This window comes from Ambystoma mexicanum, chromosome 3q, assembly GCF_040938575.1.
Source record: "Ambystoma mexicanum isolate Mex_15411 chromosome 3q, UKY_AmexF1_1, whole genome shotgun sequence".
NCBI lineage: Eukaryota > Metazoa > Chordata > Amphibia > Caudata > Ambystomatidae > Ambystoma > Ambystoma mexicanum.
Window position 1 is genome coordinate 573,875,435 of NC_090926.1, and position 22,559 is coordinate 573,897,993.

General features: G+C 44.1%; 1 protein-coding gene across 2 annotated transcripts in view; it reads right to left on the reverse strand.

Annotated features, from left to right (window-relative positions):
• The window catches only part of LOC138582748 (stress-70 protein, mitochondrial), a 1,916,616-nt gene that overhangs the window by 1,806,851 nt on the left and 87,206 nt on the right, over positions 1 to 22,559 (reverse strand). For both annotated transcript variants that reach the window (XM_069654348.1, XM_069654347.1), the window contains one exon: positions 1,254 to 1,312. In XM_069654348.1, coding sequence (XP_069510449.1) covers positions 1,254 to 1,312 — 59 coding nt within the window. The remainder of the gene's footprint in view (positions 1 to 1,253; positions 1,313 to 22,559) is intronic.

Consider the following 22,559-nt stretch of genomic DNA (forward strand, 5'->3'; position numbering starts at 1 on the left):
GCATGGGCCCGGATGATCCGTCTACCTGCCAACACCAATGTAAATAACCAGGTACGACCACATCACCTTAACCACTTGTACTTTCTATAAGATAACCTATTGATGTAGTAAATACTCAGTCCTGATTTTGGTTGCTTTGACTGTAGACTGCACAACCTGCCTTCAATGCTATATTCCCTGTAGCAATATGGTTTGCAAATTGGTGCACCTATAAAACAATTTCCCATATTTTCAAATATTTGACCCTAATGATTGCAAAATCTATTCAATTACCTTTAACTCGTGCACCACAGACCCATAGAAAACTTACCAAAACCAATTGTATTCCTGGCTACTTTTATTGTTCCATTAGCTTACCTATTCTCTTGCATTAACTACATTCTTAATCTCAACTTTATCTTCCCGCACTCCATTTCAACCATCAATCATGTCATTTTCAACATACAGTAAAACACAAACGACTACAAAACCTCAATCCTCCCTCGTTTTGCCAACTATAATTGCTCTATGTTTATCTGCTTTACCTTTACCAATTTTCAAACCATATCGATAAACACTTTCTGTATGCATTTACTGTAACTTTCCCTATACTGATCAAGTTCCGTCTCGACTAGCAGCCTATCAACTGGCAATTTTATTTCTGGGCCGGATCGTTGAATAGTACAATGCTAAGCTGTTAAATACCGATCTTCATTTCATTACTCCCACTCACTCACTTGGATCAACATGCCTGTGCCTCCTCGTTGCCATTCCTATGTTAAGGCAGACATAAGATTACCACTCAATAGTTAGGTAGTTTGCATCGCTAGTAGACTGCAGCATCACCTAAAGAATAGTGCTAACTTTCAGTAGACACCACTGCATGGACTGATTGTACTGTGAAAGCTTCAGTTATCTGATTTTGTTACAGATAGTCATGTGCCCCTTTTATATGCAGGGCTTTTGTTAAGAGATCTGCAAACACCCACACTAGTAAAAACTAAGTTCTATAAACATGATGCTACTAACAGATTCTGCAGTTGCCCCACATCTAACTGAATAGATTCACAGTTATTAATTGGTGTGCCCAGGGATGATCAAAACCAAGTAATCTTTAAGTAGGTCGGGATAAAATGTGGGAAACTACTGACGCAACCCATGTGCACGGGTTTAATTAAAGATATTGGAATGTATACACAACATGACAATCCAAAAAAAGCTCGGTAATGTGATGATGGTCACTCTCAAAGCATTCGTTTTTCAACATTACTTACGCATATTGACGCCTGGAGACTGATCTGAAAAAATCTCGACTAGGATCATTCCAGCTGGTCTGCAAAGAGAAGAAAAACATTCCGATCATAAAGCATCCTACAACACAACAAAGCTTCATCAAGGCGATCCGGAGTGCAGTAGGGAAATAGCTTCCAATCTGTGTATGTCTGAATGCTCAAAACAGTTTTATATGAGGCATGATTTATTAGCTACTTTATAGATATCTAATACAAGTGGGCACTCTAATTGGATCCCAGAGGATGTCACTTGATTTTAATCTAAAAGGCATTTTTGCTAAATCATGCATTTCTGGAGGATACTTTAAATGGTCCAAGGGTTCTGCCTCAAAAACGAAGCTTCCTGGGCCTACAACACCTAGGACCCTACCTGCATCGTGCCTGGAGGTCTGGGAGCCATCGTAAGCAATCTGATTGGCTCTCAGAGGGTCATGTGCCGCACTGCTTTCCTTGTTACAGAATCTCCACTGGGTGTCCAAACTGGCTGTCTGCTGAGAATGGGCAAAATTAGCAAAGGACAACTCCCTGTTTGGACCTGTCAGGGTCGAAAAGGGCCTAGGGTGAGAATCCCTGCTCATACCTGGACTTGGCCCTTTGCCTGGCTCCTGCCCCCACACATGGGGATCCTCCAACCAAGTGAATCTCCAATTCACCACTGAGCTGCTGTTAGCGGAAAGGACCAAGGAGCATTGCTGCTTTGGGTCTTTTAACTCTCGAAGACGGAGGACAGGGACAGGAAGGTGTGAATGTGTGAGCAGGATGTTGTTAGTCAAAAGGAATCATAAGTGAACAGTGAAAGTCAGAGACAGCACAGTCAAAGGAAGAGGCATGAAGAGGGGAAAGACAGATCATCACAGTAAAGTCCTGCCTGAATTTCTTCTTAGTCATCGAAGAGGGGATATGAGGAGTAGAAAGGGGAGGAAATGAGATGTTAAAGTGAACAATGGAATGATCAGAGGGAGAGGGGTCAATTGAAAGGTCGGAGGACGAAAGTGAATTAGAGATCAAGACAAGATCAAGAGTTCCCGCCAGAGTGGCTAGGCTGGTGGTAGAGGAAGAAATCAGACAGGATGGATTTAAGTTCAAGTCAGGTGGCTGTAGATGGCCTGGGAAGGTTAAAGTCCACCATCATGACAATGGGAATGTCGGTAGAAAGTGACTCAAGGAGAAGGGTCCGATCACGGAAGGAGTGGAGAGGACTAGGGTGGCGACAGAGAGCCAGAACAGTGAGAGGAGTCGGAGGGAGAAGTTCAATAGTGGCATATTCAAAATAGGAGGAGATTATGTTATGGGGAGGTGTGTAGGGGAGCAGTGCTAAGGGCCTTATTAAAAAGGAACCCCACACTGCAGCCCTGCCGAACAGGTCTGGGAGTGTGGGGAGGGTAGTCTGTAGAGAGCCGTTAGTGTAGAAGTCTTGAGGTGGGATCCAGGCAAAAGTTGACGGTGATTCAAAGCGGTCAGTCATGTAGAAAGACTTCTTGCAAAGTGATTGTGCATTGCAGAGGCCAAGTGAAAGAGTAATGGTGGGGGAGATCAGCAGGTGTTGTGCAGTAGGCAAGGGGGATGGATGAGGTTGGAGATTGTGCGAACACAGGAGCAGGAGGGGATGGGGAGGCCAGAGACTAATGCAGAAGTTTCACCAAGTTGAGGCTGAAGGCTATGAGAGAACGGAAGGAGAAGAGTGAGTAAAAGGAGAAATTGAGCAAAATCAAGATGCAGATAAATATATCGATAGAGATATATAAATAGACAAAGTCAAGACAAAGAACGAGCGAAGCCCAAGAATGGAGGGGTAGATGGAGGAGCAGAAAGGGAAGGGGTGGATGGCTGGCTGAGACGACCCAAGTGCAAAGCCGTTCAGAGTTGGGCAAGAATGGGGCTACATGTAACAAAATGCCAGTTTACAGACCCAAAACAGACAGCAATGTTCCTTGGTCAAGTGCAGTAACAGAAGCTATGTGGTAAACTGATAATGGATGGTCAATGGATGGAAGGATCCCTATGCGTGGAACCAGACGTCAGGTAAAGTGTGAGCTTGGTGAGGCCTGACTTGAGCAATTGTTCTGGCCCTAAGATCGTTCCAGCCCAAACAGGGAGCTGCCCTTTGCTACTTTGGTACTTGTCTACAGACACATGGGCTGGACACCCAGGGGAGTTTGAATAACGAGGCAGTGTGTCACATGACCTACTGGGAGCCAGTTGCAGTGTTCCAGATGGCTTCAGTAATTGCAGGCAGAGTCCTGTGTTTTGTAGGGCCAGGCAGCTTTGTTTTTATGCAGGACCCTTAGATGGTGCACAGGGATTAGGATCGTTGAACAGGAATGCTTTATACACCAGATCAAAGATCTTAGCCAACAGATCGGTCAGCAAGTGGTACTTTTTAAAAAAGAATGAGTGAATAATGACAGCTACTGTAGGGTAATTATGAGACAAAGATGACGGAATTAAACATACTGAGAAAGAAATTACATGCCTTATAGAGTGAAACGAGGATCAGGAAAATAGGTTTATGCACAACAGCCTAAGCATGGGCATAGTGCATGAGGATGATGGAGGCAGGGACCTAGAGGCCTATTGGAGGACACTTTTCTGAAACTACACTGGCTTTAGAAACATCACAGCTGATCATTGAGCAAGCCCAGTGATAATTCCAAAAACTTAGAAAGGGAACAGGAACAAAATAATAACAGGAGTTCCTCAACTTTCAACATACAGAAAAATTCCTCCAATTGATCTGTACCAAGGGATTGATCTGGAAGAAAGTAAACTTCATCAGGCAGTTCACATTTTCTCATTCAATGTGTCAAAAAGGCGCAGAGAGCTTAATAGTATATTGCATACTCTGAAGGACACGAAACATTTTAATAATTTTAAGTGGTTATTCTTCACTGCCTCTAGAAGATGCCTACCGTAAAGATTCAACAACAGTTTTTTGGTGAAGAGGTTTTCGAGTATCTACTTTGTGGCGGCGCAACTACAGTCGGTTTTGGTGTGGGACCAGTTGGAGGGGGGAGTTCCTTAAAACATTGGTAGGGACCGGGCAGCCGGACCGTAGGCCGGTGGAACTTTTATGGCACCCGGTAGGGGCTGGAACGGGGTCGGTAATCTTTGAGGTGGTGCGGGAGACATCGAGGAAGTATGGGGGGGTAGAGGGATGAGGGGCCGCTATGAAGGGGGTCTTTCATGGGGGGCTGATCAGAAACTACGCCAGGCGATAGGGACGATGGGGATTCGAAGGCTGAAGGAGAAAGGATGTGAGAAGGTGGGAGATTTTTTTGAAGGCGTGCAGCTTCTCACTTGTGAGGAGTGGTGTGAGAAGTTTGACCTCCCGGGGGGGTTATTTTTGGCGTATGGGGCGGTGGTCCGTAGGATGGCAGAGTTGTGGGAAGGGATTCCTGAGGAGCCGGAACCATGCCCGGTTCTCCGAGTGTTACTTAGTCGGATGGGAGGTAGGGCACGTATTTCACATATTTATAAGGCGCTGATGGAGGGGGTGGCAGAGGGGGAATTGAAGGCTAAGGGAAAATGGGAGGCAGATATGGATCGCTCTATATCAGATGCAGAATGTGAACAGGTCTGGGACCTGGCACGGAAAACTTCGAGGAATGCACGTTTCCAGTTAGTTCAGTTTAATATCTTGCATAGGATATATGTGACCCCGATGACACTCCAATCCATGAATGCGGAACGGTCAGATGAATGTCCTAGATGTGGTTCTGAACGGGCGGGGTTCTGGCATATAGTATGGGAATGCGGGGTAATAGTGGAATATTGGAATGACATTGTAAATTAGGTAAATACGGTGCTGGGGACCAGTTGAGAAAGAAGCCCAGAGGTTTGTTTGTGGGGGAAGTTGCCAGGGGGAAAACGGAATAAGGTGCGAAATAGAATGGGCCGGTTTCTGCTTATACTGGCAAAGCGGCTTATGGCGATAGCATGGAAATTGCCGCAGGGCCCGGTTGTCAACTTATGGCGGAAGGATGTACGGAGATGGGGCTTAGCAGAATTAACGGTGTTGCAGAAGGTAGAAGCAGAGGTTGAGGGGGAGGTGGTCACGGTTCAATGGTCTCAACTGCTAAATGATCTGTCAAGGGACAATGACTTGCGTCCGCCGTGAACTTGCAGGTATTAGGGACTGGAGTAGGAGGGAGATGTGGAAGAGGAGAATAGGGGGATATGACTGGGAGGTGGGTTTCCTCCAATCTTCGCGAACACCAACTACAGAGGACTGTGTGTGGACACTGTGGGGAGGTCAAGGGGGATGGGAGGGAAGGGGTAATAGTTGAATAGTTTTGACTCAAGTTGTTAATGGATATAGGGAGATTGTTGGGGGGCAAGGTTGTGAGAACTGTGTTGTTAAAATGTCAATAAAGAGAGTTTTAAAAAAAAAGAATAGGTTTTCGAGTGTCAATGGTTGGGCTACTGAGAACGACCTTCAAATTTTCCCTAGGACGAGCAACCGCCACAGGGCAAAGTTCATTTACCGACATAGAATGCATGCAAACCCTTGTTGGGCTCCTCTGCTTTTATGGATCATGGATGTGCTTTAGTATTTGATTTATATTGGATTCATGATATGCATTAGGATGCAATATATCTAAATGTATGCTTGGATTCTTTCTATCCTACAGAGAGTGAGTTTTGGCATGCGTTGAAGTGTGTCGATTAGGTTTGGCCAGGCGGGCTCAGCCACGAGCCAGTGGAAATGCTGGTTACAGTTTAATGGGACTGGGGCAACAAAGTATGTTTGAACTGACGTGTCACACCTGGGCAGGACGTACATTAAATGCTTCACTTCTAATGTTAATGATTTGGGGATCCCCATAAAATATAGGAGAGAGAAAACCAGCTAAGGGGCGTACATACATGTTCTTTTGGCACAAGACAATCTTTGATAAACCAGAGTTTAAAGTTAATAGAGGCTTGGAGGGACAGGTCTTTCATGAGAGGAGTGTCTCAATTTTAAAATCGCACTGGCATCTCTTTTTTACCCCAGTATAATCAATTGTATACTCGGGGGAATGATTCCTGGCCCTTAAGGGATCGATTATCATACTGAGATCTCACTTTTCAATGTGTATCGTCCTCTGGAGTATAGAGCTGGGTTCTTTACTTGCCTTCTTGATAAGCGCACACAACTATTTAGCTGAACCTCCCTTGTGGAGGCATTTTAATGTGTGGCCACAAGAACTGGATAGAAAAATCGCCTATCCAAGCAGAGTACAGTCCGACTGTAGCAGCATGGGCTCAGAGAGACCAGATAGCTTGGAATTCACCAGAACATGGTGAAGTCTGCACCCAGTTACCAGATTTCTCTTTTTATTACCTGCATAAAAGTGACACTAGACAGGATTTGTGATTGTAGCGCATTAAAAAAATGCAACCTTTGATTCCAAGATGGAGTCCAAGCGAAATGCATTCTGCATTCAAACTTAAAGAGAGGCCCATTTCTCTGAGCACAATGTGCGTTTGCTGGAGCGATGGAAAGACAGCTTGTTTATGTGTTCAGATGAAGTTTGGTTTGCATTCTCTTAGCAGCCGAGAGCAAAGTCTGTCGGCTTCTTGTGAGAATCCAGAGATTGTTTGCAAATTCAGTGGAGTCTTGTACCTGCAACGGATGCGTTGCTGTGGGGCTCGACTGATGGTGGACAGCTCTGGACAAATATTGGATTAATTGGAGGGAGAGTCATCACACACACAGGGAAAGAACAAGTCACTTCGCCTTTTGACTTCTTACTGTGAACCTCAGCTGCGCTGACTGAAGCAGACGTGTTTCCGTTAACCTGTTCCTGTTTGCGAAGAATTCTCTCTCCCACCCTGGTGATTCCCAGTGAAGGCTTGGCAGAGAGGAAGAATGGTATAGGCACGCTATTGGTGATGTATTTCTTTTTCATTTCTATCTGTCTTTGTGATCATCTTTAATTGTGATAATAAAGAGACCTAAGACAGGTCTATTTCAAACTTTACATGAGGTGTGAATTAATTATTTGTGTTCCAAGCAAAGCACATTGCTTTCCAGCCTTTTTTTTTTTGTTCAGCTTTTTTTTTTTTAAATAATTTTTTATGGGGAACCCCTTATGTTAAAAAGATTTCTTTAAATTACTGAGAAAACAGGAAGGCAAAACAGTGGTTCACCCCAAAACCAACACGTGTTAATGTCTGTCCAATTCTTCAGGTAATTGTTCTGATCATGCCACTGTATTTTAAAATTATGATGTTTTGGGTTCCACCATGGAGACTTACTCTGGCTACGTGACAGTTTGTAACAGGACTCGGGTGAGTTCAAGATATGTAGGCCACTGCCTGCTGGCTTTCTATGTAAGCATTCAGAGGCCCAGATTTGGTCTCTGGTCGAACAATTTGAAATGCTTAAAGCAAGGGAAGTGTCACTAGCTTGGGTGGTGTCCAAAAAAGAGTAAGAACAAACGGTTGGGTAATCCCAAAACGCTTACAAAGTTGGTAGGAAATGAGAGATCAACTGGAATATGCGACTGCTCAAAGTCCAGCAACATATTTCTCTGAACAATCTTACTCTAATTAAGAGGATAAGGCAAATCCCTTTTAAGAAGAAGTGTGGACAACGGGCGATTGTGGCCAGCCCGAGAGACGGCCATGGTAGAAAATTGCTTTTGATGGAGAAAGCACCAATTAATTATTCACACCCCTTTTACTTTAAGTTCTATGTTTAATCCCAGCTGGTCTCTGTAAAAGTATTTTTTGATAGGTTCAGCTAGGTGGCACGATTGATTTCATGCCCCCTGATATACAGTCCCACCCCATAATTTTGGGAAATAAACAATCAGTGTGCTTTTCAAAATTCAAAATGTATTTAAAAGAACAGAGTTAACTTCAAACTAACATGGTCTCTAGATTTATGCCCAGGAGATCACTACAACGGTATGGACTCATAAATAATTAATTCATCAATACAAATTTTAACTGCCTACATGAATCACTCTACTGGAGCATGCGCAAGCTTTCATTTCCAATCTCAAATATATGGATATTATACTAGGCATTTTAAATACACTCATTCCAGGGTTGCTTCTATCCAGGCAACACAACCTATATCAAAAGATAACATTGGCACTTTTTGGCCAGTCGAGGCATTGATCTCATTACACTTGATTTTCTCCAGTATCAAAACAAGTATGGCATTGGAGAAATGTTACCAGAACAAACAACATTTAAAAAGATCATTCAACTTAATTCCCCAATACAAGTGTGGGGTTGTAAATGTATTGGCTATGTGCAAATCATTTAAATGTAGGCAAAACAGATTACAACTGACTACTACAGGTCTGAATTAGAAAAATATTGTTCTCAGAATAGCGCACTCTTACTGAACACTTGTGTATGTGCCTTCTTTTCACAATATGTTTATACAGCTTTCTCTGAACATGTGTAGATAACTGTGTATGGGTGTGGGCTTGGGATGTAACTTTCTCCAGTGCAAATGTAAATTTGTAAAGCATCCTTTCCATGTCACATTACACATAAGTCTGCTTACGTATTTCAAGGTGAGAGACTGCAGGTGTTTAACACTTTGCACAATTTTCTATGAATCTAATGAATTTTCTGCGTTAATTCCGGTTGCGCAAATATCTCATTTATAACTGGACTCAAAACGGATGCTTATCACATGAGATCACATTAGACGATCATGTGTCATTACTTGCATTATGGCCTGTGTGATTCTACACCAGCATGAGCCAAGGATTCCATTTAATGGTGCTTAAGTTTACAAAAACAGCCTGCATATAAATTGCACAAAAATGCTTTACGTTTTAAATTGTGCCTCTCAAAACAGAAATGCATTGGATTTTAAGGAAACGCATTTTCAATACATTGCCCCACAATATTTGTGAAATCAGCATTCCCCTTAATTTCCAGCCACTTTACGTCCCTGGATTTTACCATGAATAATAAAGGCGCAGCTTGTGGTTAACTCAGGGTTCTACAACATTTGAAATGCTGCTTTGGTTTATGGAGAATTAACAGGTACCCAGTTAGTCTGGAACAACATTAGCAGCACGCTCTCATCAGTTGGCTACATGGAAACCAATTTCAAACCTGGGCTGGTCATCCCTCTCTCAATGGCTTATGTCTCCAGTCAGCAGGGGGAAAGAAATCCAGATGATTCTATTCCCTTGTTCATCTTTCGCTAGTTGTATCCAGTAAATTATCAGTGTTAATCTCCCCACATTAAATGTATGTACATGCAATTATATATCTTTGACTCCTCCCCCGAGCTTGTAACTGGAGGTATGGCTTACACCAGTCCCATGAATGCAAAGGGAGAGGTAAACTCACTTCCAATGTAAAATGCTAATTCTGTGTTTAGGGGTCTAACTTTAAGTGAATACGTGAGATGAATAAAATCAGTATCATCGGATTGTTTAGATCAGTGTGCGCGACCACATGGTCGAAAGATCACAGTGTGTTAAATATTTAAAGAGAAGTGTTTTTCCCATGTATCTTCAAATCGACACCCCATGCAAATTTCATAAGGGGGAGAAAAAACATTTTTCATTTACAATTTGCAATGGGTCGCATGTTGCTCGGATATTGCTTTCAAATGATATGATTTTTCAAACAATTACATTTTTATTAAAATTGCCATCTAATGGCTTTCTATTCACATCAGAGAGGTAAGAAATGTTGACGACTTTGGCCTGCAGATGTCACTGTTGATACACCCCCCTGCACCATCTCCTTAATATGAAAACATGTCAATGCAATGTATATTTTTCACTGCATAGAATATCAGAGAACAGTCCTGTGACTTTAGCTAATGGGTTTTATGAGGGGCCCTGAAATGATATATTTTACTGGGCTCTTTGAAGCTATACATTAGCCAGCATCTTGCAGTGCTTTTATGAGGCCTTGCTTTCAAAACCAGTTTGAACTTACTAGCTCTCAATATTTCCATACGCCCTCTTCCTTGCAATGTGCATTCCCGAACTGGGGTTAGGCTTTAGAAAAGTAAATTTTCAAACAGTTTCAAGTGATCCCAAGCTATGTTTCGCATATTCAGTTTCAAATTACATACAGTGTTGTTCACAATTAAATAAATGCAAAAGACAGTCACTGTTCCTATGAATAAGATATGGGATCTACCTTGCATTTTCCTATATAACGTTTAAGTGTGTTTCCGTACTCAGCTGATGCAATTTATCAGTTTTAGGTTGCCCTCTGCTGTCCAAATGGCAAAGTGTATCCACTTCAACAACAGCTACTATTTCAACAAACAGAATGAGCACAGTTCTACACGGTCACCTTCCACTATCACAAATATTCGGAAGTTACTTCTTTCCACCCCCACTTCTCTTCACACAGAACACAGCGGTTCCAGTGTCCATGAACAGTTAATTACCGGCTCAAAGTTTCAGTCTCTAAGGAGCAAAATGCAGCAGGACATATGCCTCATCACAAACTAAAACTGAAAAGTAGGTGCTGTAATTATGCTGCTACGCAATACTATGCCATCACAGGGACTCTACAACAGAACAAGGTTGACAATTACACACCTCATAGAGGCCTGTGTGATCGTTGGAACATAGATACTGTTCTTATACCGCGCATACCTCTCATTCCATCTGATACATTTAGCCTCTTCAATGACCCTTAATAAGTTACAGGGACATACGGCCCCTTCCTGGAAGCGATCAGTGGTAATTCGGGTATTTAAGAAGGGGAACAGAAGTGACCCTATGAATTACCGACCGATATTGAACTTTAACATATGCTAGAACAGCATAAATTAAGCCGGGAACAGCTAGTTTAGCTATATGAGACTTCACAAGTGCACCTATTCATTCATTTATAATCACATTGTTCTAAAACTTCACCAATGAAAGGAAGAGAAAAAATATTAAAATTACAGATACGTTGTGTCAGCATGGTATCCACATTATAAGACTATGACAAGAAATAGAGATTTTTTTAAGCTTCAAGGCTGCGAAAATACACGTTCTAGGACCCAGGAAAACGGCACTTGCATAATTTCTGAAATGGTTCCTTGATGTTTTAAAGTTCCGAATGTGTGTTCTTATGCCTACTAAATTCCCGGGCATGTGGTAAAAGCTCACTATTTTCACATGTGGACTGTTCTGACTTTCCTGTGCATTTTTCTGTATGTTCTTAGCATCAATGAGTCAATAGTTGAAGAAATATTTCATTTACATTTGTGTATTTTGGCAGTGTCATGTACAGAATTCTCCTGAAATTATAGTTCTTTGCATTTCTTCAGCAGTGCCAAGACAGTCTCTAAAGTCAATTAATAGGCAGAGTGGTTGCTGGGTGGTGCAGTCCTGCAGTCATGAAAGGCAAGACGGCGATGGCGACAGAGAAGACTGAGGAGCGTCACCTTAGAAGCACCAGACCCAGACGAGACGGTGTGCCTCCACAAGACAAGGAGAACGTGGACCCTCTGAAGATTTCACAGAGACTAGAGGTAAAAGGAAAATGGGTACAGGTTTCGTGCCGCCTCCTGCTACATTAAGACCAAGGCAACCGCACATACCTGTTTTAAAGCCCCCTTTCAGTATCTCCAACATTACCAACATCCCTATTGAACTGCAGCACTCTCAAAATAACTCAAATACCACACCTGCTAGTGCCCCTCGATCCTCATTAACACCCGGACCACTGAATCCCTGGCGCGGCCTGCATCTGATTACAGGCAAACCTTAGGGACTCCAGTGCAGAGCAGAGGGGGGGGTGGGGGGCAGTGGGATTAACACACGATGAACTTTCTGTTGCAGAAATCGCGACAGAGTCAAAAACTGGAATTAACGACCTTAACGTGGACCCCAATGATATCACTGTGCCTTCTGATATAGATACTACGCCTGAATATAAAAATGGAGCAAAGGCCCTAAACATTGACTCTAACGTCATCTCTACGCCACCAAATAATGCAAAGCAAAATGCAGTGATTGACAACAGCTACCTACCAGCCCCACTCATCAACAGCCCCTCACCAGCCCCACTCACCACGTTTGTTGAGGAGCAGCTGGGGGAGGCTTTGCCTCGTAGTCCGCCGCGGAGCGGCTTTGGGACCATCGGGGGGGCCTGTTGCAGTGGTGGAGCCCATGGGCCGGCCCTTCTGGGTGGGTGGCGGTGGCAGCGGACGTCCATGCGCCCGAGGAGGGAGCGGGCATGGGCGTATTGGGAGAGGGGGGCAGGAGTGGACCTGGACTGTGGCCGCGGGTGGAGGATGAGCCCCGGCGGGGAGATAATGCCGTGCTCTGCGCTCCTGGAGCTGCAGCTCCTGATGGTGTTGTGCCCGGTGGGGGCACCGCCGCCGTTGGTTTGGGCAGTAGGGCCCCGGAGAAGGAGGAGGGTCCACAATCAACCAGGTCAGCGGCGCATGTGGAGACCCCAATGAAGGTGGGGGGGAAAAGCCAGGTATGCAAAGCTGTGACTGAGAAGGGGGAGGAGCTTGCAGCTCAATCCAAAGCAAGCGAGACTACTGACCCCTGCTGGTGGCCAGATGGTACTGACGATGTCAGGCCAGCTAAAAGAAAGGAACGTGCCATAACAGGATTGAAACAAAAGAAATTGAATGGGGGGAAACACACCAATAAACCCTACTACAGAGGATTGAGTCAAAAAAGTAAAACACTTAAAGTACCCCCCCATAATCAGGTGGCAAACTTCTTTAAGAAAAAGGGAGTAAGTACCCCCAAACAACAAAAAGAAATCTCGGATGGAGAGCTTTTGGAGGGTTGGGTGGCGGTCTAAGAGTCCATTTTGACAGAGCTAACATCACATAGTCAGGAGGAGAGGGGACTTGCCAAACAGATGACCGTGGCCAAGTACCACAACTTGAAACGCCATTAAGGTGGCATTTTGGGAAACCCGGTGGAAAGAAGGCGGCGAACACGCAGAAAAACAGCTGCATCAACATGGAGTGCTCGGGAATAATCCCGATTGCAGTGGAAAAGGTGACGGGGGTAAACCCCAAACTAAATCCCTAAATAGCTTGAAAACGTCTTTAACAAGAAGTCTAAACCAGTGGACAAACCTAATCCAAAAGCAGAACCAAATCCTTATTACAAATTAGACACCAAGAAAGTCGTTTTAAAGATACTGACCCCACCAAAATCGTCAAGACGTACAGCAACAGCAAGACGAAGAACTGGGCCCAGCGACATCCCGAACCCAAAACCAGCGAGAAACGAAGAGTCAAGAAAAAGAACATTTTCAGAGGAAGAGAAAGTGGAGGAAGAGTTCAACTCAATGGAGGCTCTATTGAACCCAAGTACATATGCAGTCGAAGATTCAGAAACAGACATCCCATCTCCCAAGTCTAGATCACGAAATGGAAGCGTGTCTAGATGTGATGAAGCATCGGACCCCCATCCAGGGAACCAAAAGGGGAGAAAGCATAGTGTGGAACAATTTAGAACTATGGAAGAAAAAAGGAAGGCTCAGAAGCCCCTCCCATCCATCAAAATCCTTGAATACAAGAAGAGAGAGCAACTCTCCTGATGATAAACACAGCCACGCTACAAGCACTGGACGTAAGAGGCCTCTGCAGAAGGAGACCAAAGCCAGGAGGATTTCAGTGAACCTTCCTAGCAACAGTTATCAAAATAAAGTGAGAGAACGAAGCAGGGGCCGATCGGCGCAGGAGAGGAGTAAGGAACGGCCAAGGATTGGTATGAACAAACGGATCTCGACAGACTTTTATATCTTCAAACTGGAGAGAAGGACAGAAAAGCCAGATGATTTCAGGCTAAGCAGGAATACAACACTGCGTATTTTTGATCAAGTCCCAAATCTACGACATCTGACCTCCCAAGACTTAAAAATCGTCGAACCATGCGAGAAAGGACGGAGTGATCAGGCCTAACTACACATATCATCTCCACTAATAAGTAACATCTTAAAGTCAGAGATAGACAACCTCCCGTACCTGGGATATGACCTGAAAGAAATTCAGGACATTCAAAAACAGAGGAGTTATCAGCCGCATAGAAGCCCAAAGACGAGTTTTATAACTAGAAACAAGAATACAGCGTTTGAACAAAAACGCCACAATAAAGATAAAGAAAATCGCTAAAGAAAATCGCTGGCTGAGCCAAAAGTCCCAATTTACACAAGACAAACAAAGTATACATGGCTCCAATGGATCGAAGCAAAGGAAGAGGAGGGACGAGTCATTCTATCAAGACAGTAAGAAACACTCGGAGGGTAATCGATCAAAGCCAAAAGGCCCGGGAGAAAAAATAAGAATCACAATAGCTCGAAGCCCCCTGAAATCCTCCCAAGTGGAAAGATGTACTGAGGTCAGGAGCCCGGCGTTACAGCATAAACGGAGGTGGATATCGAATACACGACAATATGCAAATAAAAACTAGCAACTAGTGGATAGAAAACCCTCGTTGAGCCTACTGGCGGAGCCATCTCCCCTGACAATGGGTTCATTGAACACACAAGGGTTTTCCCACCTGACGGCAAGTTCCGATGTCAACTTTAGGGCATTTGACATCCAGCGTTTACAGGAAACGTGGCTGTTGACAAAGCCTTACCTCGATGGATACACCTTGACCTTTACCCCGGCAGAGAAGGAAGCCATTGGAAGGCCAAGAGCAGTAAGATCGGGATGTGGCTTAGTGCTTCTGGCGGAACTACATCTCTCTCCGCTCATCCAGGCTACTAGACTAGGGTGGCAACCTGACAGTGGTGAAACGGGGAAGGAAATCCCTCAACAAAAATTCCTAGTCATTAATACATATTGGAATCCAGCAGCGATCGCCACTGACCATTTGTTAGAGGCTATCGACAACCTTCTGGAGGAGGAAAGCGAAAGTCAACGACTCACTCACATTATCATAAATGGAGACCTAAATTGCACAATGGATGATGATGCGACTCTCACGTGCACGAGATCCACAATGGATGGGGACAGAGCAATACGATGGGGTAACCTGATGGACAAAATGGGACCTGCATAATTTGCACTTGCTACGCACTAAAAAGAACAAGGAGATTCCAACGTGGCAAAGAAGTGACCAAAAGGGGACCATCGACCACACCATCGTATCGAAGGATCTGCTGAGTATGATCAAGTTTTTTAAAGTGGTCAAAACAGACAACAGTGACCACAATATCTTAAAAACGACCTGGCACCTTCACAGGCCAGTGCAAGAACACATGTTCCAAGGTTTGGAAGCAGGCCCGAGTGGCAACCGCCTAAGGTTAACGGCGAAAGCCATCCGCGAAATGACAATGGCCTACAATAACATCAGCAATAATTTAACTGATAGGCCAACCGGAGCTGCAACTCTTGACTATGTGCCGCTGCTAGACATATACTGCAGACCAAAGCAACAAGGGGGCCCTAAGCATTTAGCTCACAAACACAGCTATAACAAGGAACTGGTAATGCAAAGAGCGTCCCTGAGAAAAATCCGACGAATGGCAAAAACTACTAACTCAACAAAGCTGCAAACGAAATACCACCTGGCTCAATGCCAGTATAAAAACATGGTGAGACACCATCGCGCAAGCCTTCTGCAACATGATGCAGAACAAATGCTGCGCATACTTACAAAGAAAAGCAGCAAAGAATTCTGGTCGTTAATCCATTCGAAAACATCAAGCAGTCAGACCAACCTACAGAACAACATCAGCGAAGAGAAATGGGTGGATTTTTTTGAGTCACTACAAAAAGGAGGAGAGCCAGACACTGAACATCCGTGGGCTTCAACCGACAAATTGGGAAATACCTTGCAACTGTGATTCAATGACATCAAAAATCATCAAACTAAAAAACTCTAGAGCGCCAGGGCCAGATGGTATCTCCAATATAGATCTGAAGAACAACGTTGACACCTGGGTCCCACTTATTGGTCAGATCTTTCAGAACTGCAACATCACCAAAACTGTGCCACCCTCCTGGAAGACTTCAAACGTGGTCCTGATCTTTAAAAAGGGAGCGAAAGAAGATCCAAGAAATTACCGCCCCATAGCGCTCTTGGACGTCATCGGGAAGGTCTTTGGATCTTGTGCTTTGTATGGCCTGAACACCTGACTAAAAGAATCCAATTCTAAAGACCAATGTCAGACGGGGTTTGTCAGAAATATTGGCACCACAGCGAACATTCTTGTACTATGCCCTCTGAAAGAGTTCAACAAGGAGCGCTGAGAATATTCATGGCCTTCGTCGATCTCGTGCAGGCGTTCGATCGGGTGAGCTGAGAACGCTTGTGGGCTAAATTAACTGGCATGAACTGTCCTGAAAAAACCTTCGCCCCAATAAGAGCCCTTTATGAAGGCACCACTATGAGAGTTCGTCTGAATGGAGCAGGGACTCTATCAAAGGTAATTTGTACTGCCCGAGGAGTAAAGCAGGGCTGTCCCCTGGATCCAGCACTGTACAACGCCTATATAGTAGATCACAACTAGGTGCTTTCCCCCATCGCTTGGAGGAGAGAAAATACATAGACTCCTTTTTGCGGATTACATCATCCTACTGATCAGACAGCGGTAGGGCTCCAAAGACAGCTGAACAGCTTGCTCTCATACCTGAGAAATAACCACCTAGAACTAAACAAATGCAAAACTAAGATCATGGCCTTTGAAACCACAACTCAAACAGCAGGCAAAGAAAAATGGAGCGTGGAAAACGAGAAAATTGAAATTGTGAAGAGCTTTAAATACTTGGGAGTGACACTAAGCAATAGTATTACAGAAAGACCAATGCAGGAGATGTTAATAGCAAAAACAAAGACTTTGTCATGCCAAGCACGGATGATCGACGGGAAATACAGAAAGTTCTCTTTGATTGCAGTGCTGTCTTTCTTTAAAGCCAAGGTTGTCCTGTGCATAACATACAGAGTCGAAGCCATGCCTCAAATCCCGAGGCAGTTCTGGGACAGACTGGAAGGTTAATTTTGGAAGAAGGTGCTGGGGTTGCCAACGTCTGTTCCTATATGTCACATCAGACAAGAACTTTGCCTACCCTCTCTGAAGGGGATTGTGGCCAGGAATACCCTGATGCTTTTCAGGAAAGTGATCATGGACCCAGCAGCGCCCATTTTCGAGATCTTGAAGAACGAATTATCCAGCGGAAAAAAACAAAATCCTATCATCATGGGCGGAATACTGTGTAAACCTGCTAGGAGAGGTGGCCCTGACTAGAGCAACTTTAATACAAAATCCAATGAAGGTAGTGAAAAAATTGAACGAACTGGATTGGATTAGAACTCAGGAGAATGCTGCCTCATATAAATCAATCAAAAATGTTCCCACAATCCCAAAGAGAGTCAACGAGGTGAGAGGCTGCTTAAAAAAATTCCTGGATAAACAGTTGCGCAACACCTTCCTCAGAATCAGACTGAACCTTCTAAAGACAAACGAGATCTTGGCAAGAAGAGGCGAGTCACCTTCAGATAAGTGCCGATACTGTAATACCCAGCAGGTGGAATCTACCCGACACCTTTTGTTAAGGTGTAAGGGAACCCAACAAGCAAGAGAAACCTACCTAATGAAACACTTGAACAGCTCAACTACAGCTGACGAAGAAGACTGGTGGAACGGTCTGCTGGGAGGGGAAAAAACCGAATGGACAGTGGCAGTGTCTCTGTTCTTCAAACAAATTGGCCTCGTCCAGGAGCACAAAAGGAGCTTAGGAGATAAAAAGACAACAATAGACACCGGCAGAGACTGATGCTAAACTCTTAATAGTGAAAAAATGAAATAAGAACTATCTAATTTAAACTGGAGGGATGAACTGTTCGAATTTTTGGAACTTTTTGTAAAAATTGTAAAACTGTATTACAATTGAATCAAATAAACAAATAAAAAAAAATTAATAGGCCCAGGAAATGGTTTACACTATAGAAAAATGTTCTTAAGCCCGCACATATTTATTTAGGCCTTGCATTTCACAGAGGCATCCTTTTGATCATGACAGCAAGCAGGATGTGTAATCCAACAAGAGGAACAGTTTATGATTGGCACCTCTGTGTCGTCTCAGTTCACTTTATTGTAGGCCATTATCTGTACTGTGTATTTTATCTGACACCTCTTGACAAGTCAGCTGTATGCCCCTCGGTCACCCAAATATATTTAAACATGTTGAATGTCCAGCTTATCGGCAGACATGATACAGCTGGCGATTAAATCATTATAAGAAGTGTAGGTGGTGGGCCTAGGTCAGCTAACAATCTACTTCAATAATTCATGGTCTCTATAACAGCCAAGAAGTCAAGTTAGGAGGGAGGTTTCTTCCTCTCATACTGCGATGGTAGTTGACATAAACAGAGGAAGCATCCCCCACAAATGTGTCTCACTTCGCATGCGCTCCTTAATAAAGTGAGTGCAAACATTGTATTGAAACATCTGGCTTGTCAAATTGACAGTATCCTCACAAAGAATGTCCTTTGTAACTAAGTAGGGTGAAAGGAAAGCACTCTGTGGTCAATGAGACCCCATGGAGACTCTGCAGTCCTTTACATGGATGCAAACAAAATGCTTTTGACTGAGCTAGATGGGAAAATGTGTTTGCGACCAGTTCCCTTTTTGGCATAGAGGGAGGCTTCTTAAACATGGTCCACCTCCTATGTGATGTTCCCAAGCATCACTCTAGTGGTTTTCGGTTGCCGCCCTTCTTGTTTTGCTCTAGTATGTGTGAGTGGGGCCCTCCCTCTACTCTACTCTACTGTACGCCTCGGTTACTGAGTCTTTGGTCTGCAGAATAAGAGCAATGATATCACTAAAAGGCATACTCAAGGGAGAAGAACATCGGATCTTGTTACACACCAACCACGTCATCCTCTTTCTAACTAACCCCAGCCTCTTCGTTCATGTGGTAGCTGGGCTACCAAGTGACATGGCAAAAATAGCCATATTCAAAGTTAATTATGAGACGTCTGAGTTGAGAGGACTTAGATCAGGTATCCCAGGAGATCTGGAGGGCGGGGCTCTTTAAATCGCAAAATAATGCTATACAATATAGGTAGCCATCCACCAATAAGCAGATGATACTCAGATGTACATGAGAGTAAACCGGACACCAGTCTCAGTGCTTACCACCATCATCCACTCCTGGATGTTGCCTGCCTACCTCAAACGTAACTCATCCAAGACTGAATTTGTCCTCATCGGTCCCCCCACTAAACAATAACTTGTCCAACAATGACTATGATATGTGCCTAGAAGGATTTGATACGCAACACTTGGGTTCAGCAAAATCCTCAGGCTTCACTATGTACAGAAACACATAGCGGTCATGTATTAGTGCCTTTCTACGGTAGAAAAAAACTTTTAAAACCACACCAAACAGCATTGTGACTAGCTGCAGGGACATCAAAGGGTACCTGGCTGCTTAAAATTACATACAGCATACAAGTGACACCCAGTATGCATACTCTCTGTATAGATTGGCAAGAGCCGGTTTAAACTGTAGGGTTTATATACATTACAATACACTAAGCTTATGCATTCACTTGCGGGTATATCATTGCTAAAGTGTCAACACAATGCCTCATGTAGCTATGCATTCAATGCACAGATAAGGGGCATATAAAGGGCATAGGATTAGCATAGGGTGTGATTTGCTTGAGTTAGAAGCCTCCGAACAAACCTCGGTGCCGTGCAGATGAGAGTAGAAGAGAATCGCTGTAACATCCATGCACATGGCAGAGAGCCCCATGCAGACAAGATGCAGGCTGCTTGCAACTGAAGATTTGTGAATGACAAGTTGTAATCAGGCAAAGCCAAATTAAAAAACAATTCTTTAGAATCCTTTTTTAGAAGCACATGTGCTATTTAAATCCTAGTGAGATTAGCAGGTACACTAACATTAGTACAGATACAAATGAAGCATTTGGGAAACTCTGGTTACACAGTACACCAAGTACAGAGACAAAAAGAGCAATTTGACATGTTGCTTTGAAGTCCCAAAACCTAGATTAAAAAAGGCACACAAAGGGAAGTCTACATTTCATTTTGATTGAAACCAACACACCAACATTATTTGAGCGTCTGTTAGCGGCATGATTCAGGTTAATCTTACTGGTTCAAACTTAAGTAGTGGATCATCTTTCACGATATCTTTTAACCTTAGAATTCCCTTCACAATCCAACTGCTTACATTTGATGAACTGCATAAGAAATATGGTCTAGATAAGGGAGAAGTACTAAGATATAATTCACTAATTCACTTAACCCATTAATTTTGGAGAGACTTGATTTGAGTACTCCACTGGCAGACAGAACAATATTATGTAAAATATTTAATGTATTCCCTCCCAGCTTATTTCTTAAGCTTATGCCCACAAATAGGCCTTTCAATGGAATCACTTATAAAATTGCCCAACTCCATTGAGCATTTTTGTTGCATCATTAACACAATGGAAGATAATAGCAACAGTAGGTATTGAGCGAAAATTAGACCTTAATTTGAGGTTGTACATCAGAAAGTGATATACCTATATTGGACTCCTAGAAAAATGTACAGTTTTGAATTACTTGATATGGTTAACTGCTGTGTATGTGGTAAAACAAGTGGGAATCTAATACATATGACGTGGAGTTGTAATAGGGTCAAAGAGTTTTGGACAGATGCATTAGAATAAACATGAATGTAGAAATCGTTAAGAATTCAGTATATACTTTTTTACTGTCAAGCATTAATAAATTAAAAGTTAGCAACTGGCAACAAAGGTGGACTGTACAAGGCTTAGTAATGGCTCAAAAACTAATTTTGGCGGTCTGGAAAACTAGGAAGAAACCACAAATTTAATGCTGGATAGCTGACCTTCAAACTTTATCAATTACTAAAAAGTGATGTATAAGAAAGAAGATAAGGAACAAGTTACTTACCTGTAACTGTTGTTCTCCAGCATGGGTCTGGCATGGATTCACATGCTCATGAATATTCCCCGTCGTCAGGCTGGGAATCCTCGGTAAAGAAAAAAACCAGTATCAGTTTCGTTTCTGATCTGTCTTTCGTAGTAATAACCAATCACTGGTCTCTGCGTCATACTGACCACAGCCAATGACTGCCCTCTACCTAAGCACCGCCTCTGGCAGCCATCTTCAGATTTGGAAGCACGTGAAGTGGCAGTATGACCAAGTGAAGAGCCGCAGAGGGGTAGGCGGGAGGGTTCGCATGTGAATCCATGCCAGACCCATGCTGGAGAACAACAGTTACAGGTAAGTAACTTGTTCCTTCTCCAGCATGGGGTCTGGCATGGATTCACATGCTCATGAATAAAGAATACATAGCAGTACACACATGCACAACCACGGGAGGTGGCAAAGGCTCAACATTAAGCATTACATCAAACTCAACATTAAGCATCTTACCTCCTCACCAGGCTCACCTCAGACGAACAGGTTGCGCAGCACTGCTTGGCCGACCCTGGACTCCTCCCTGGAATCCCGATCGACGCAGTAGAACTTTGTGAAGGTGTGCGTCGACCTCCACGTAGCAGCCCTGCATATGTCCAGCAGGGGCACACCAGAAAGGAACGCTGTGGTAGCTGCGATCGCTCTGGTGGAATGGGCTCTCGGACGGCCAGGCAGCGGTCGGTTTGCCAACCGATGACAGTACATGATACAGCCGGAGAGCCATCTGGAAATGGAAGCCTTCGAGAGAGCCTTCCCCTGATTGACAGGTCCAAAGTTCACAAAGAGTTGTGACGTCTTCCGAAAACCCTTCGTGCGGTCCACGTAGAACTTCAGCGCTCTAGCTACATCCAGCGAGTGCAAAGTCCTCTCAGCCGGCGACGAAGGCGACGGGAAGAACACAGGTAACACCAAGGGTTCGTTGAGATGGAAGTCCGACGGTACCTTGGGCATGAAGGAGGGGTGCGTCCTGAGCACTACCCTCGTGTCGTGGAAAGTCAAGTACGGGGCCTTGCAGGAAAGGGCCTGGATCTCTCCCACTCGTCGTGCGGAGGTGATGGCCACAAGAAAAGCTGTTTTCCACGATAGAAACTTCAACGGGGCCGAGTGCAGAGGCTCGAACGGAGGTCCCATGAGCTTGGTCAGCACCACGTTGAGCTCCCACGCCGGGGCCGGAGCCTTCACCGGCGGGAACGATCTGAACAGTCCCTTCATGAACTCTTTCACCAGACGATGAGACCACAAGGACGTCCGCCCCGTGGTTCTGGTGTATCGGGAGATCGCAGCAAGATGAATCTTGATGGACGCGTGTGCCAGACCAGCTTTGGCCAGCGTCAGCAGGTACGGCAGTACTTGGGGGGCCGTAATCCGTAGAGGGTTAATCTTCTGTGCGTGGCACCAGACAGAGAACCTCTTCCA